This window comes from Ixodes scapularis, unplaced genomic scaffold (genome assembly GCF_016920785.2).
Source record: "Ixodes scapularis isolate PalLabHiFi unplaced genomic scaffold, ASM1692078v2 PGA_scaffold3__209_contigs__length_174095766, whole genome shotgun sequence".
Lineage (NCBI taxonomy): Eukaryota > Metazoa > Arthropoda > Arachnida > Ixodida > Ixodidae > Ixodes > Ixodes scapularis.
Window position 1 is genome coordinate 117,890,927 of NW_024609868.1, and position 18,658 is coordinate 117,909,584.

General features: G+C 44.5%; 1 protein-coding gene across 1 annotated transcript; it reads right to left on the reverse strand.

The window, feature by feature from the left end:
• Positions 1 to 6,444: 6,444 nt before the first annotated feature.
• Positions 6,445 to 9,759, reverse strand: LOC121832944 (cytochrome P450 3A14-like). Its single transcript, XM_042292860.1, has 3 exons — positions 8,814 to 9,759; positions 7,736 to 7,925; positions 6,445 to 6,737 (listed from the first exon to the last, which is right to left on the reverse strand). Exons 1-3 carry the CDS (start codon positions 9,078 to 9,080, stop codon positions 6,445 to 6,447), a joined length of 750 nt encoding a protein of 249 aa, XP_042148794.1. The 5' UTR covers positions 9,081 to 9,759.
• Between the last annotated feature and the right edge of the window lie 8,899 nt (positions 9,760 to 18,658).

Sequence of the window (18,658 nt, forward strand, 5' to 3'; positions counted from 1 at the left end):
GTGTTCGCTATGCCCTCCCTTATTTAACCCTCACGAAAACCCAATACATCAAACTGGAAACCGCCCTCCGAAAATGCCTCCGCACGGAACTCGGCGTGCCCACGTACGCCCCAAACTACCTCATCACGGCCACTGCTCTTCACAACAGCCTCGAAGAGAAAACGAAAGCCCACGTCGCAGCGCAACACCACCGACTAACCACGTCCAAGCAAGGCCGCGCCATTCTGTCCACCCTCGGATACCCAATTGTCCACCTCTCTCCCCTTCCCAAAGGACCGTCACCGTGGGAGATGATTCCTCGCATTACAGTCAAACCCATCTCCCGACACATGAATTCGACCGTGGATCTCGGAAGACGCCAAAGCAGAGCCCTTCATCTTTCTACACCACCGCACGATATCTATTACACGGACGCCGCCTTCACCGACGGCATCTCTACCACCGTCACAGTGGGCCCCAAAAGAGAGACAGTCCGACACCATGCACATGTACCCTCCCCTACAGCGGCAGAGACACAGTCCATAGCAGAGGCCATCCTCCTACAGCCCCACTCTATCGAATCCATTACTATCCGCTCCGATAGTCAAGAAGCCCTCAGAGACTTCTCAACCAACTCCGTACCTGCACACATCAAACACGATCTGACATCCTACATGGCTGCCCACCCTTATCTTGTCTATCTTGAGTGGGCCCCGAACACCAGGGAATCGCAGGGAATGAAAGGGCCCACGCCCTTGCTCGCGCAAACGAGACTCCGAGCAACCCTGAATCCTGGCCCCCGGACTACAACCCGAAAGAGGAACGTGCCGCCCATCGCAAGGCTCAACGACAGCGCCTGAAAGACCTCCACCTTTCTCGCCGTACCCTTCCCCCTCCTACCCCAAACCTCACACGGCGCGAGGGTACACACGTCCGTCAGGCACAGACACTCTCCCTGCCGTGCGACCTCATAACCCACTACATTATGAACCGCCCCGGAACCCCCCATTGTCAGGTCCGTGGTGCCTATCCCGATGTGAGACGCACCTACTGGTCTTGTGCACGCGCCCAACAATCTCCCCACTTTCTCCTTCCACATCTCCTCCCTCCCAACATGTCCTTTACCTGGGAGAGCTGGGCCACTCCCCCCTCGGACCTTCGCACTGCCCTCTGGCCTCGCCTAGCACAGCAAATCTCCCATGTGCAAGACCCCTTAACTTCAACAACACCCCCCAAGCTCCAACCTGACCCGCCAAGTCTTTCCGGAAGGCCTCACCCTCTAGCAACCACTGCCCGAACATGGGTGACTTTAATCAATTTCTCTCTCTCTCTCTCTCGCAGCGAGGCGGAGCCGACGGACCCATGGAATCTCTGACAAATTTGAGGGTTTCCTGCGTCTACGAGCGGGTTCAAGAATGTTGTCTTTAATTTAAATCGGAACAGCATGCATGGTCAATAAATAGATCTGTCAAGTTAACTTTCCACGTATGTGCACGAAGCGAGTCTTCAAACCTTTCAGGAATATTAAACCGTTCGTAGAAACTTCATAACGTCGCCGTCTCTTTTGCTTTAGACTCTGCCGCTCCACACGGGTCTAATTATTTATCTTCGAAATATTTTCGGCTGCTGCCACCCGTATCCATGCACGGCCGGAAGGAGCTCGTGTGGCCAGTCGATAGTTTCTTTCTGGCCGTTTTCCAAAACTTACTCGATCTAACTCTAGGGTAAAGGTGGTTATCGAAAGCCTACTCGCGTCCAGCGTTTCACTACTTTTGTTGACACGTGACATAAGCCGCCAGGGTAACTCGGATTCATTCGAGTAGGTTTGGAACGCAGCCTCGGTGTGTCGCGCTCCTGTACGCTATGCGTCGTTTAGTTGCTGCGCTCGGAGTATGATACTCGGAGCGTCGGAGTAGGAGCAATGGAGCGCCGACTTAAAGCGCCCAGTATTGTTGGCAGTGAAGATCACTGAATGTCCTCTGAGTCGCTCAGTGGGTCCGCAACTGCCAAACGATAGTGAACCGCTGCTCTAGAACACCTCTGATTGAATACATCCTGTTCTTGGAACATTTGTAAGACAGATAGAAAAGGCAGAATTACAGGATGGTGTGGTGTACAGTGATAAAAATATTGGAGTGGTGCAGTGGTTATCACAATTTCCCGGTTATGAAAAAACCCGTAGATGGAGCACTGGCTACCACAATATCGCTTTTCGATTACTTTGTAACCTTTGTTTCTATTTGATCAGCAAGGCTTAGTCATACGCTCACACAGAAGAAGCCTTGTGCGCCAATGGCTCCCTTCTCCGATGGCACCCTGCTCCGATTGAAAAATTTATATATTTTAAAATAATAATTTCTAAGGAACTCTAGATTGCTATAAAAGCATACGTCCAGTGGTGACCCACTCTGAGGAGCAAAAACAGGCTTTCTCCTGCTATAAGTTTTTTGTGACTATGGCGGCGGAGTTCCTTGAGTATCGTGTGCTAAAATAAATTCCGCCGTCAGGTCATAACGACATCATAACACTGGAGTGTCTGTCATTGCTAGGATTAGAATATAGCTAGAAATATCGGAAATTCCCAAGTTCTGTACAACGGCGTGCGTGGCACAAGCACGATCGCACAGCCGATAAGATATCTTCCTAACATGAGTTCTTACGCGCAACAGAAGACTAAATGAAAAGAACTGCATTAAAGCGGGTTTAATAAAATATCTTAAAAAAGGCTATGGTTACAATGAGATTCGGGAGAAGATATGTGATTGAAATTTATAGTTAAAAAATAAAGGTGGACATTGATATTTGTTAACTGTGGTGAACAATTTACAAATTACATTCTGTACACGATTTAGTATTACATGTTCTCATCACTATATTAATAAAGGTTCCATATGAATATGAACACACTTGTTAGCACTTTTCGTTTAAGTAGCATTCCTGCGCGCATCTTGGCTTTTATATTTGTGTATGTAGAAAAAGATGGACGAAACTGTTCGATCCACCCTACGAGAAAAATGACGGTTCTGTTCCCCGCAAGAGTTCAAACGATAAAGAAAAATCGAGTCTTTTATTTGTAATAGAGGCTGCTTATTTAAGGTAGCGCGAAAGACACGGCCGCCGTGATCCTGAGCAGAATGACAGCTCGAACCTAAGTTGAGCTTAGCCACGTCCCGCAGCCTACGAGCAATAAAGACGGGAAGGAGGAACGCCGGTGTCGTGCGCGAATATTTATGCGCGCGAAGAAACGTTACTAAAACACTCAGGTGGGAAAACCACCCTTGAAACCAAGACCGCTCGCGTCCTCCGAGACCAAACTGGATACAATAAAAGCGCCGCCCTTCAGCGACGAGTCAAGGCATGAAAGTTGATTTATATGGCAACTGAGAAATGGGACTGCAAAATGACGCCACCGGCTTTTGAGCGATACGACCAGAACCAATATCTGAGCAGCGCTGCACCTGGGGTGGCCAGCGAGGGAGATATGGAGTCGTTGCGATCACCTTTAGTTCTGTTCTCGAGTACGGATCGGAGCCACGTTTTCAAGGCAGGCTCTGTGGCAGTTTCCCAACCGTTGTTCTAGTAGCGCTGTCGCGACCGGATGAGCGTCGCCGACTTGGAGGTTGAACTACAGCCTTGTTCAAGATGGCGCCCGTGGGACCCCAATCTTAAGTGGCCGAAGAAAAGCGGAGCACGGGTCTTGTTTTTATCGAGGTGCTGTTGATTTAACTCGGCGTTATCACCGATTACGGAAGTCCTGGCTTATACCGGTACGCGTGTGTCGTACGTAATCATACCACTAGAAATCCTCCAACCGATACCGACAGATGTTGCGCTTTGAGGACAGAGCTCGTAGGTCGGCTGTTTCCAATACAGCGATCTACTAAAGAACCCTTGAATCAATGTGCAATGTGCTTTCTACATTTGAACGGTCAGATTCTATATTTATCAAAACTATAGTCGCTAAGAGAGTGAGAAGCGCGGGGCGTGTTTTTCGCACGCCCGGTATCCAGAGCCGTATATGTAGAGAGTTTGGCCTTTCGTTGGGAAGTATAAGAGACAAATGAAGAGGCGCCATTGGCCGAAAGAGGGCTGGGCGTGTTCCGGGGAATCTTCACAAATTCAAATGTAGCAAACCAGAAGCCGGAAATAATACCCTGGCGGTGGTCACGACAAACAAACTTAATAATTGCGTCGGAGTAACTGTCGGTGACTAAAAATGTGGTGCTCGTAATGTTTCAATTGCTGCCACCTAAAATCATGGTGAAAGGCTGCGACTAGCGGAACGGTCGACATATTCCGTACGCCAAACGACAAGGGCCTGGATGCTGCCGTCCGAGTGGTCACACACTGTCCAAGCAAAACAGAGTTGAGCGACACATCCGTTTCTAACATCTTTCTGCATGATCATGATCGAAACATCAGATGCACCCTATTTTTAATCATGAAGGGTTACTACACTTCACTCTTACGAGCTTATTAAAACCATATATCAACATACACCTTTGATTAAAGCAGTTTCTCGCTACCACCTCTAGGGGATTCTTTTAGGCTTCTGGTTGGCCGAGAGACCATGTCAAGCCCACTTTCTGCGTCTGGTGCACGCCCTGCCTCTGCCCGCGCCTCCCATTGACCAAACTCTCCCTATACGCGGCTCTGCCGGCATCCAGCGATCGCCGATTCCTTAAGCGTGTTTCACATGCAGCGATTTTGGCCCTAGAGTGGCGCGATTTCTGCCGTCGTGGCGCTCGTGCCACTCAACCGCTGGTGCTGGCCAGAGCGCCGCGACGGCAGAAATCGCGCCGCTCTAGGGCCAAAACCGCTGCATGTAAAACACGCTTTAGGCAGTGTTTTGGCGGCGCGAGCGCGCTCGGTGTGAACGAGATGCCGATGCTCTGACGAGAGTAGGAAGCTCTCGCTATACTCTGTTTCACCTAATGTTGTACCACAGAGAAGGCTACAAGCGCGAGCTCCTTGCTCTAGGGCACATCTCGGCGGCACACGCTCTCGTGCGTTAAAAGCAGCTCCCAACGCTATGAGCTCGCGCTTCTAGCCTTCTCTGCGGTACAACATAAGGTGAAACGGAGTATAGAGGCGGAAGAAATGAAGCTCCTCCCTGCCATTCTTACCTCGTCGGTGACTCTAGCCCGTACGAAAGAACACATATTTTGGGCAATGCACGAACAACTGGAAATAGATTTGACGACTCTACATTGGTTCAGGTAGCGGGATAACGCGACGCTGGATACTCTTTACCCGTGAGTCTATTGCAAATGACAGCTTTACAAGAAATGCGGCAAGCGCCTTATGATGGTAATGCGCTTTATACTCAGTGATGCCTCCTGCAACGTCCTTTTCAACGAAATCTGCATATTTTTTTTTTTATGTGGAGCGACGATAACTGCGTGGCTCGCCACCCGCTTCGCCCTGCGATTGTGACTTCTTGCTAAACAATCGGGCAGCCAATCAGAGAGGTCTTGCGATTGGTAGGACAACTCGAACTTCCGTTTGATATTAATTCTGAACGCAGCCGCGTCGCTTCAAACCGATGGAGACAATGTAGCAGAGCAAAAGTGCATCGTAACGATTCTGTGGATTGGCTATCATCGGCTAAACCAAACATGCTTACAAAAATAAAAATAAAAAATGCGCAACATGGCGTCGGATTTAATGTGCCTGGTTGGCTTTGTCTTGTCGGTGATAGTAACCGCTCAAAAACAATGAGTGCCATGACGATGCGGCTTTATTGTCCTCATCGGTTTGCAGCGCCGCCTGCGGTCAGACAGAAATGGAGTGGCGAATTATAGCGAAATGGAGTGGCGAACTATAGTGGCATGATGTGATCATAATAAATATTCTTCGTGCTTCCTCTCTCACCACACACATTATTTTACGGTAAAGAAGGTTTACGTACTCCTCGGTCCCTGCTCGACACCCTAACCTTGTTTATTTTCAATATATCGGTGTAGTCAGAGAAAGCGCGAGTGCTAATAATCACGGTTATCTAGTGAAGGAAAGTAAATGAAGAATCCCCTGCGAGCGGCAGGAATGAGGCCAATGCGAGCACTTAGGGTTTTACGTCAGCTGTCACCAAAAGGAGTTGATTATTAGGACACTTACTGTTTTAGTCTGGACTTATATTTTTAAATACTCACCTCTCTGTTTCTCACACAGTTGTAGAATCGAATCGATTAGCCGGTAATTGTGTATCAATGCTTTCGATTCACATCTTCTTAATATTTTTTGATAAACTTGATTGCGAGAAATGTTTTCTTGTCCAAGATTCCAAGGTATGATTTGTCTTCTCTGATAGCGGAATCTAATAACTCTTCGATATATGTAAATACATTTGTGCATGTTGGTATATCTGCCCCCGCGCCACTTTCGCGCGAAAATTCCCTCTTGGCGTAGCAGCGTTACGTAAATCACGAATAATTAAATGTTCATTTATCTCCGCGTCAATCTCGGTTATTGAGTTCCCGCGTGTTCTCTATGGAGAGAGAGGCGCGCTTTCTTCGGAGCGCATTTTCCCGGAGGTAGTGCCTCGCGTACCTGCCAGGCGAGAGCGCACTTGGCGATGACGTCCAGCGAAAATCCGCAGGAGACCTTGCCCACATCAACGGGGGCCTCCTCCTCGGCCTTGCGACCCAACACGTCCAGCATCTCGTCCGCGCAGGCGTTGATGATGCGCGTCATCAGCTTCATCTTTGCAGATGTGAAGCTGGGGTTCATCAACGTCCTCACTTTCTTCCATTCGTCACCTGCGTCGATATAAAAGAGTGAAGCTAACGCGACGTCGAGGCATTAACACTTTGAGAAGAAAGGATCGAGCGGAAGTCGCCCGACAAGAACTGCGACGACACGTCTGCAATGGATTGCGGAACATTTTCTTTTCTTTTCTTGCGTAGCTATAATGTGATTTCTATGTAACTATTCAACTCTAATGTGTTGCACCATACATTCGGGCGCAGCTAACGGCTAGAAGATGTACAAGAACGTACGCACATAATAAAAGTGGAAGGTCGCGGCGCTGGCACTATATACTTTATTGCTTTGCCAATCGACAGCCCAGGCAGATAAAGACGACGAACGTGGTGACGTCGCGTTTTTGGCACCAGTTGATTGGCACCGTCGACTCGAAACATCGGCTGTACTCGGACCTAGGGTAAAACGAATGACCCTCTGCAAGCTGCCATGTTCGTTCACTGGGGTGTGAACCTAATTTAACCCATGCACATTGGCTATCGTCTTCAAAATATTTCTGCTCCGCTCATCAGTCACAGCCCAGTGACACATGTTTCCTTGCAGTGAGCGGCGGAATTATGTATAGCAAGAACCGGAAATTAATCTGTCTATCTATGTTTATTTAATCCTTTTATATATTTATTTCGTGCGTTTTTTGACTGTGGCAGCATGCGACTGCGCTGAGAAAAAGAACTGTTAAGAAGTTCAGTTAAAACGTTTTTAGATGTGTGCAAATAGTGCTTCAAATCGACTGGCGCAGCGTCATCCCTAGATATAACGCGGAAAAAAAAAGTTCGATATACAGTGCTCGTTTCTGGCAATGTGAAGGCTTTGAATGAGGTAGCGGTATTCTATTCCAACTACTATTCTCACATCGCTAAAAAGTTTTTTTTTTTTTTGTAGCCGTTTCTTGTAATGTTTTAATACTGTCGCGCCTGCGACGTGACAATAGTATTAATGGTAATTGTTTCGCAGCGCGTAAACAGTACATAACCGCTCGCTTGAGACTGCTCGCCTTTCAGGAAGAGAAGAGTCTGAATGTAGGGCTGTATGCTGATGCTGGGCTCCGGACGGTCGTAGAAAGTCTGCGCTTCCTTCACAACGCACTGCTTAATCATCTCTACGTCGCTGATGATGAAGAAAGGAACCGCCCCCTTGAAGTAGCCGAAAATATTTCCGTATTTTTGAATCCAATCCTCCATGACCTGTTTGGGCAAAACGAGAGAAATATAGTATAGTAAAAAAAAAAAAAAGGAAAACAATAGACCAGACACGATCGAGTGCAGGGAAACAGGTGATAACTTGAGAGTGGAGTATACGTGTGAAGAGTGCGCCAGGTGTGAAAAACTTACTCAAAATTCCTTCAAATAACTGTGGCAAAAAGCTATCTTGGTTACCGGTTTTCTGTGTGTAGAAGAAATATACGCATAAACTGAAGAAGGCAAAATTTGACGCCCTTTGTGTCACAAGAGAATGGCAAAAGAACAATTAAAAAACAAACAAACGCTCTAAAACTGTTCAGGTGGTTTAATGATGCTGTAGGATCAGTTTTAGAAAATATAAAAAATAAAGTTCTCCAGGAAAAAAAAAAAAAAAAAAAAGATTCGTCCTATGACTGTGCAACTTGACTTTACCAGATCCGTAGTTTCTAAGAGACGACAACAAAACAAAAATATGTCTCGGACACAGCACAAGTTTAATGAACAGATCGGACCCTTAAATAGAAAACGTACCTCAAAGACAAAAAAAAAGCGAAAGAAAAACTGCTTTCACAAGTATATTTCCCTTTTCACAGTTGTGTAATCACGCAAATGATATCTTCGTGTTTTTCTTTTCTATTTTTTGTTGTGTAACGACTACACACAGGACCCTTCTGTTCCATAAAACTCAGCTGTGATTGCCACTTCTCCGTATTTTTGTCATCCTTTAGAAAAAGCCTGTGTTGGGTAAATTTACCGTATTTAATCTTCTCCATATTGTTTGCACTCGCGTTTTCTTTTTGCTTACCTGAAACTTGGTTATTGGCTTGAATTAAATCTAACATAAGATCTAATTCAGGCGACAGCAAATAATGGCTGAAGTCAGGGACTCACATTGATTCTGTCTTTTCTGAGCTGCTGCCAGTTGCCAAAAAGGAGATCGGGCTCCGGACCAGGGATGCCTAGACGCTTGAAAAATCCATGGCGGTATCGCCGCTTCAACACCCAGATCACACCGCACGTTGCGAGCAAAGTGGAAGCGGATATCCATATCATCCATAATGCAGCCACCATCCCAAACTGGAATGAACACAAGGAAACCTTGAACACTGCTTTCACACGCATCCAGACATGCTCAATACTCGGCGGAACGTCAAACATGCCCAGTCATAGACATCATAAGCGGAAACAACCAAGCAACGACAGAAAGATACAGGAGGTGCTTCGTCGCCGCGAGACATTGAACTGGCAATGATACATGGCGTACAAACTGAAGAGCCGTGAACCTGGGTATCTGATAAGGCCTGTCTTAACCTAAAACCTTGAGTCAAGCCGCCTTGTCAGTTATTTCATTTCTTCTAATCTCAGGGTTCAGATTAGGATCTAACCAGCTTACCTGCATACTTTCGCTCTTTGCAATAGGCATATTTTATATCCGCGTTTTGGGATCATTTGAATGAGATTGGCTTCCACACTTCTTTCTCAACTACCTGCGCTAGATGATGTTCTCGTTTTCTGGGCGTGTACACCTGGCGGCTTTTAAATCATTCACCAAATGCACGAGCATGCAATAGTGATTATAACTTAAGTGCGTACGACAGCAGCAGGTGTGTATTGATAGCGCCAGTTATTATGCATCATCAGGATGAGTCAGATAGCAGTAAGCGCCGCAATCTCGTCCGCATGCAATATCTCCTTGCTGAGATGGACATGCCATGTTTTTTTCTTGTTCTCTCATTTCTTTTGCTACAGATACCGGCCATCTAGATATCAGTAGGTAAGTCCACCATACCGAGAAAGAAATCAGTATAACTTTGCGCTATTTGGATTATGGAACAAGAAATCTAACTGGACTTCTTGCTGGAAACCTGTAATCCAGTTTGCAAAAAATAGTCAACAAACTGTATCTCAGTTTTCAGCAAGGAATTCGGTCTCATTTTCTGTTCCATAATCCAGTTAACGAAAAGTTATACTGTTTTTTTTTTTTTTTTTTTTTTAGGTAGGGCATCGTCTCGGTATATTCCCTCCAGAGCCTAATGCACATGAGCTTCCAGCCTGGTACATTTCCCATGCCCTGCTGGAACCACTTTTTGGTGATTCGTTGCACGCACGCCTGCAGAACCGATTTCACGTCATCACTGACTATAAAATAACGTCATTGCAGTTTTTTTTTCTTTTTTTTAACTGAAGAGGTGATAACATTTGGGCGACCACGTGAAGGCGTACACATGCCCGAAAAAAACGTGCGAAGGGCGTACGAGGCATCTGGAAAATGGCCCAATTCAACCAGGCGCCAGCCTATCACGACTTTGCGTATGATCACGTGAAACCGTGACTAGCCCGTGCCCAATCGCGGTAGGTCATCTTCACAAGCAACAAGAGAGAGTATGGCAATATGAAAATTTAGTAAGCATTGTAAAAGAGAGTTATGGAAGCTCTGATTCGAGCAAAGCCGGCATTCACGTGGATCTACGTGTGCGTGGCGCGAGAAGGGAAACATAACTATGTTTTCAGTCGCGATTTTTTTGGGGCGAAAATCACGCCAACCTGGGGCCCTAAACACGTCGAACACAAAGTTGGAGCTAAAAGTTCGCGGAGCGCGCCGATTGGATGTCGACGAAAAAAGCGCCAAGTCATCGTCGGGATAGTCCAATCAGTGCGTTCCGTGAACTTGGGCCCAAACTTTGTGTTTGACGAGTTTAGCGCCCCTGTAGAGCGACGGAATAATACACGGCAAGACTTGCTCAGCGGCGGTGGCGGCAGTGACAGCGGCCTGAGACTAACAGCTGTCTTCGAAATTTGCAGACTTCGCTGAAGCGCCGTACTGTTATCAACGCCAGGAGCACTTTATCATCATCGCAACGAAGGCCTTATCATCATCATCGCAACGAAGGCCTCAAGCCTGCACCTGAAGTCACCTAGCGCCGTTAAAAGGCGCATTTCTCCGGGATCCAAGCCACTTGCTCAGCGGCGGTGGCGGCAGTGACAGCGGCCTGAGACTAACCGCTGTCTTCGAAATTTGCAGGTTGGTACACTTCGCTGTATACTGCGTTTATGGTTACTGCCCACTCGCCGCCGCCGCTGTTGCTGTTGCTATTGCTATTGTAGCGTTGTGCTGTTCTCTGTCTAGCTTACAATGGCTGATTCCGATGGCCTGGTATGTCTTAAGTCACTCCCTGAAAATGGAGTGTTTTTAACATGCTTGGAATGCGACTACAGTTACCACATCGGCTCGTGCTCTGGTGTGTCTAAGACAACCTACAAAGCCAAAGGGGATGTCGATAAAAGTAAATGGAAATGCCAAACATGCGAAACTTCGAAAGCTCGCGGGGCCGAGGGTGCTGTAAAGCAGAAACCCGAACAAGCTGCCCTTGAGAAGGTTCTCATGGAAATCAATAAGAAACTAACGGAATTACCAGTAATCAGGTGCAAAGTTGATGAATTGATGTTGGTAAAAGAGACCGTAAACAAGCTGGAACAGTCCGTTCAACATATGTATGAACAGTACGGCGAAGTTCTTAAAGAAATGAAACGCCAATCCACTGAGATTGCAACCCTGAAAAAAAAAAGAGGAGAAGATCGAGGCTGATAATGTTGGCCAGGAAATTCAGAAACTAAGAATACAAGTCAACAGCCTGGAGCAGTACAGTAGGCGACAGAGTCTCGAAATACATGAATTGCCACAAACTGACAACGAAAACCTACTGAATAAGATAAACGAGCTAGCAACTGAACTGCAACTACCAGAACTGTCACAAAACGAACTAGAAGGCATTCACAGGCTGTTTTCAAAGCCAGGCAAAACTCCGGCCGTACTCATTCGCTTCGTGTCGCGCATTACACGTGACCAGTGGAAGGCAAAAAGGGGTCTTCTAAAGAATATCGAATCCAACGTGTATTTCCTCGATAACCTGACACCGCAGAATAAGAAGTTGCTTTGGCTGATGAGGGTTAAGGCTGAGGAAAAACAGTACCAGTTTGCCTGGCAGAAGAATGGTCTCTTGTTTGTGCGTAAGGCAGCGGGCGAACGCGCAATCGTCATTGAGTGTGAGGCTGATTTAGATAAGATCTGCTGAATCAGTGAAAGTTAGAAGCTTCATTTATTTGTATTTTTGTGATGGCAGAACCACCAGTAACTGTTTATCTTGACAGCACGTCATTTAACTCTGTTGTGGACGATCCTTTTCTGCTTCGAAGTGATAAGATGTCAATCTTTCATATCAACATAAGAAGCTTACAAAATAAATGGTTTGAAATAGAAACAGCCTTGGATTTTTTAGATCACAGTTTCGATTTATTGGCATTTACTGAAACGTGGTTTTCGAGTGAACACGACGTAGTCAATCTCGCAGGATATAAATCTGAAAGGGTTTACTGAAGAAATCGCAAGGGAGGAGGGACCTCGCTTTATTTTAAAAATAACCTTGAGTATGTAGTCTTGGCCGAATTTACGCAGATGAGTGACCACTCTGAGTCGGTTGTTGTAAGGTGCCTTGGGTCACTGATTGCTTCAGTTTATCGGCCCCCATCGGGCGATATAAATGAATTTTTTTAGTTTGTAAATGAAATTCTAGACTACGTGTCATGTCTCAATTTGCCAATTGTCTTAGTTGGTGACTTCAAGATTGATTTGCTGTCATCTACTCGTTCCTGCCGACGTTTTCTTGATGTCATTGAATCTTTTAGTTGCTCAAACGTCATTCATTCACTAACAAGGCTAGCGTCTGAAAGTTAAACTTTGATCGACTTGTGTGTTACTAGCTCTGACCCAAAGGATGATGTCTCGGGTATTCTTACATTCGATCTAAGTGATCATTTGCCAATATATTGTTGTTTTTTTTTTCTGGTCAAAAAGAAAAAGTGTAACATCCGTGACCCTCCTGTACTGCGACGCAATTTCGGCGTGAATGCTCTTGCTCTTTTCCGGGACATGATAGAGAATACCAGTTTTGATGACGTTTATAATGAAGAAAACCTAAATTTGTGTTACGACATATTTTTGCATAAAATAAAGCACATTTACACTGAAGCGTTTCCTCTTCGACCTATAATAAATCGCAAGAAGTCTAGGAAGCCGTGGGTTACTCGCGAGCTGTATAAAAGGATTAATGAACGTAACAAACTCTGCGATAAATTTATTCGACTAAGGGACCAGACAATATTAATTAAATATAAACAAATGAGAAATAAATTAAATAAGGACCTCAAGAAAGCACGTATTGAGTACTATAAAAACAAGTTTGCATCTATTTCAATGAACCAAAAAAGCTTTGGGGGTGCAGTAGGAAGTCTAATTGGAAAACACAAGAGTAAGATTCCCGATACATTAACTCTAAATGGTATTGAGTATAACGATGCCTTACTGGCAGACAAATTTAACTCCCATTTTTTAAACGCAGGTGCGTCATTGCAGCCACATGGTCCGAACGAAAGCTTAGACAAATATATTTCATCTGTAGCTGTCGACACTATTTTCTTGGCTCCAAGCAATGAACAAGAAAGATATTCAATCCTTAAATCTTTATCTACAAACACTGCAGCTGGAGAGGATGACATCAAGGCTATACCAATTATAGCTGTCGCAGACCTCTTGTGTTTTCCTCTGCAGCATATATGCAATAACGCATTAGCAACGGGCATTTTTCCTGATGGCATGAAAATTGCAAGAGTGGCTGTTCTACACAAAGGAGGCTCCTTTGACAACATTAACAACTATAGGCCTATTTCTGTACTTCCTTTGTTTTCAAAGGTTCTAGAATTTCTTATAAAAAAAACGGTTTTCAAAGTTTCTTAGTGAAAGAAATGCTTTTGTTATTCAGCAATACGGTTTTACGGAGAATAAGTCAACCGAAATGGCTCTACTTAGCATCAAAGAAAAAATACTTAATAATTTTGAAAACAAACATTTCACTATTGGAATGTTTCTGGATTTCAGAAAGGCCTTTGATTCGATTAAACATGATTGTTTGTTCTATAAATTACCGTTTTATGGAATAAGAGGTGTTGCTTTAGATTTAGTTCGTAGCTACTTATCTTGTCGACTACAATATACTAGTCTTAATGGCTACAGGTCCAAGTTAGAACAAATTTCGTACGGTGTCACACAAGGGTCTATTTTAGGTCCTCTCTTTTTTATTATTTATATTAATGATATCGTACGTATACCTAAAACTCCTGAAATAGTTTTGCGTGCCGACGACACTAGCTTATTTTTCTCTGGCCCATGTCTGCGTGATCTTGAAATTTCTGCTAATACATGGCTGAGCGAGTTATCGTCCTGGCTAGACTCCAATCAGCTTCAGTTAAATGTTACAAAAACTAAATATATAATTTTTAAGCCGCGAAGTAAACCGGATGACTGCGAAATTATTTTAAAATTCCAAGACTCTCCGATAGAGCGTGTCACTACCTACAAATTTTTGGGAATTCTCTTCGAAGAAAATTTAAGCTGGACTCCACATGTAAATAAAATTCATGCAAGCATCTATAGATCTATTGGCATTTTATACAAAATAAGAACACTTGTCCCAGGCTGGTTAAGACGTCAGTTGTATTATTCACTAGTTCATTCCCACCTTCATTACTGTCTACTAGTCTGCGGTTCAACGACTAAGACAAATATTGATAGACTGTTTGTTTTGCAAAAAAGAGCAGTACGTTGTATTGAAAATCTTCAGCGCACCGACCACACAACGCCGTTTTTTCTAAAACATAGCTTCCCTAATATTAGTCAGTTATTCCAGCTTAAACTTTCAATCCACATTTTTAATGAGTTCAATCGTGACCAGTCCACTTTTTTTGACGCATTCCTTCCTAGAAATATACAATACAATCTTGGAATGACTCTTATAGAATACCTTGGCCAAGGACGAATTACGGACATACTCAATTAGCGTACTTAATTCCTGATTTCTTAAATAAACAGCCGGCCGTAAGAGAAATGACTCATGAATGCGGCTCAAAGCATACCTTTAAAAGAAATATAAAACGGTACCTTCTATCATGTTCCATTGAATGAATGTTTTTAAAAAGTGTTTGTATCCAATGGTTGAGCTTCATTTATTCTAGTGCATCCTATGTCCCCGAAAATTGTTATGACATGACTACTGTATAAGTTGTGTTGTTTTGATCTTTATTTGTGGGCCGTTCTGTTTCCCCGTGGTTCCTGTGTTTATATTACAACGTGTCGTACTATACGCTGAGCAATGTAAACTGGTGATAGGGCCAAGTCAGGCAGAACCCATCTGCCTTTTGCCTTGTCATCCGAGACCTTGTGTCTGAATAAAACCAATTCAATTCAATTCAATTCAATATGACGATAGGAGAAGTATGATAAGTGTTGGCTGCATCGGAAGCAAACAGATTTCGAACTTCTCGTCTCGCTCCCCTAATGCAGCCCGGCGCTATCTATACTATTTTACGTCAGTTTCGTAAAATCTTTTAAAACATATCGAAACTCATATTAACACCAAAAAGTCCGTCACCGAGAAGAGTGCACCGAGATGCCCTACACCAGAACGTCCTACGCGAAATTCCCGGCTCCCAGAGTGGGACAGCTTCTAGTTTAAAGCTTAATAAATATAATGGTAGACATACACGTACCAATCAATGAAAATTGGCGGGACGACCTCGACAACTCCAGCCACGGACTTGGCCGCCGTCAGAGAGTGGTTCGTATCTCTATGACGGTACCGAACACAATACTGTTTCCCTTGACTCACTTGTGCTCATACATGCTCCCAGCCTTTCCCTCTTTCGCGTTTCGCCGTAATGGCCAGCGTTCTCATGCGGTACAAAACTAAGAGCGCGAAAAATAAGGCGTGCAAAAATAAGGGAAAAGGAAACTAGTGGCATTTCGGTCGCACGCTCTTTGTCATGCTATGCGGAAACTAAAAGAAGCCAAGCAAAAAAGAAAAAAAAAAGAAAAAGGAAAAGCGAGCAGAGTCGCGCTATGACATCAGAAAAAAAAAAAAGAAAAAAACCAGAACAAGATTTAAAGGGCACAGCAGCAAACGACAACCAGGTGGGGAGACGAAGGTTGGGAAGATGGTCAAAACTGCTACGTGCGAAAGTGGGATGGGACTTGGCAAGAAAATTAAGTAAAACTAGAAAAAGAACGTCAGGGCTGACGTAACATCACGCTATGATAACGAACGAGCAAAACAAAACGAGGAGGGCACAACAGCGAAAGGACAACCGGACGTGCAGACGAGAGTCAGAAAGAGAAACCACGAGGGTCCAGACTGAAAACGACGGGGAGGTGTGTCAAGGTCAATACGCATTGGACACTGTATCTACTTTTGTTGCAGTCATTGAGCTTTACATACCTCATAAATAGTCCAACTAGATGACGAGCTGAAGCTGCCTGGGCTATGGCGCTCTACATGTCTGCGTAACCGATCATTCACGAATAGAATTATTAACGAGAATACCCGTAATCTCTAAGTACAATAACAATAAAAACTGCACTTTGAAAAATATAAACTATATAAACTGTGAACGTTTGTTCACGAACCAGTTTGAACTGCTTTGCGCTTAATGGAACCGGTAACCGAACCGTTATATCAAAAGCATCACTGAACCAGAACCGAACCGGAGCAAAGTGCAAAGAAACCCGAACCCGAATCGAAACGAAATAATGACCGATTAGTATCCATGAATTTAACCCAGCCAGTTTTGTAGCGTTTGCGTAAAACACAAATAAAACATTGGATTGAATATGTTAAGAAATTGAAAAAATCGTGCAGCAAACGCAAAAGTTTACGTTTTAAAGCAGGATCTATAATATGTGAGTAGAGTCACTTGTGCTGGAGCCGTATACCAATAGCACTTTGCCAGCGGTTTCTTGTTATTGCCGCATTGGATTTGAAACAGGTGTTCGCGGCGTCTCTTCCAACAGCACACTAAGGGTGGTACTGTGTAAGTATTCGAAGCAGAGAGCAAGAAAGCTTTTTCTTGCGTCACGCACGAACATGAGATGTTTAAAGCCTTATCAAACTACCAACACGGTAAGCATAGACCTGCGGATGGTATACGGTCTTATTGCGATTAAGATCGGTGGTTTTAAGATGGGGTCTGTTGCGACTCGCAAACCATTTACGCTTAATCGCGCGATCGATGTCTGCAGTGACATCATGTGCCAAGGAGCGCTTTGTGCGACCACCGTAGTTTGACTTAGCAGAATGAGTGCTATAAGGAAGCTTTTGCATACTTTTACAGTCGTCTTCGCGCTTGTAACGTCAGAAGCTTTGTGTTCTTTTACAGTTATAACTGTAAAAATAATAAAAAAAAACAAAAAAAAAACATGCGTCCGCTTTTTCGCACAACACTCGGAGAGCCAATCAGCGCAACTTACGGAGGCAGCTCAGCAAATGGCGATGCCGAAGCATATGTTTAGACCAAAAAAACGCAGTCTGAGTTGTGACATTAAGCAATGCAAAGCGTCACGCTTCCATTGCTTAATGTCACAACTCAGGCTGCGTTTTTTGGTCTAAACATATGTTTCGGCATCGTCATTCGTTGAGCTGCCTCCGTAAGTTGCGGTGATTGGCTCTCCGAGTGTTGTGCTGGAAAGCAGACGTACGTGCCTTTTTTAGAGTGCACACAGTGTGATTGTCGATAGTCTTTTTTTTTTCGGGTTTAGAAATCAGAAGAATGGAATGGTGGGAGTTTAGCCATTCCTGGAGTGGGAGTGGGCCCACTATATCTATTCCGAGGAGTTCAAATGAATAGAATCATTTGAAAGTCTAACTCCACGAAATAGAATTGGAATGGAATGGGAGTGCCCATTCCGTAACACTGGTTTCGCTACATTTTAAACAAGTAATGGCGTAAGAACAAAAAATGCTATCAGAATATAGCACGCGTGCAACTCAGCAACCTACGCTGTGACAGCGTAGTTGTACTTAGCGAACTGCAAAGGGAAAATACAGAGATGAGTCACAATATATTCGCCTTGATTTGTTCTAATATTCGTAAAAGTAGAGGTTATCATTTTATTTATTATGCAAGACTTTTTAGATCAAGTATAGAGCAAGCCAAAGCGATACGTTCTCACTGTGTGAAATTTGCTTTCTTATCGCGAATTTTTTTTTCTTTTTAGCACAGTGCACCTCAAAGCTAACGCAGCTACTCGGTTACTCAAATAACAACGCATTGCCGACCACTCAAAGCTAAATTGCTCACTTCAGCACCTGTGACGTCTTCTCCGGGCTGCGTTGTGATCGGGGAGTCATAACGTCAGTACGTTGTTCAACAGGTAGGCTCAGAAATATTATAAAAAGAGCCAAAAAGGACCATTTAGTGATGATATTAAGTTTGGGGTACGCTGTACGTCCTCCATACTTTAATTATAATGCATATAAATGAAGCATTCGCTTGATTCAAAATTGTTGCGTTAGGGCGAGCGCAGAGAATCGCACGTCCGCTACGAACAAAATAATTATTGAGCCAAAGTAAAACACTCACCATTGACGGCTGATTAGTCCGCTAAGGACTGCTCCGTGGCTAGGCACTACCTGTTCTGCGTTGCGGCAGGAGACATGACGGCTGTTTTGCGTATTGTTGGAGACTGCGTTCGCAGCAAAGCGAGAGACGCGACAACAATTGTGAGGTCTAAATTTAGTCAAGGGTGAGTAACACTAGAGGCCCTCGCTCCGCTGAGACGACAGCGTTGTCTGCACTCGAAAGATCTTGAGCTGTGGACTTCTGCGAGAAGTACTTTCGATGGCGGGCGCCCG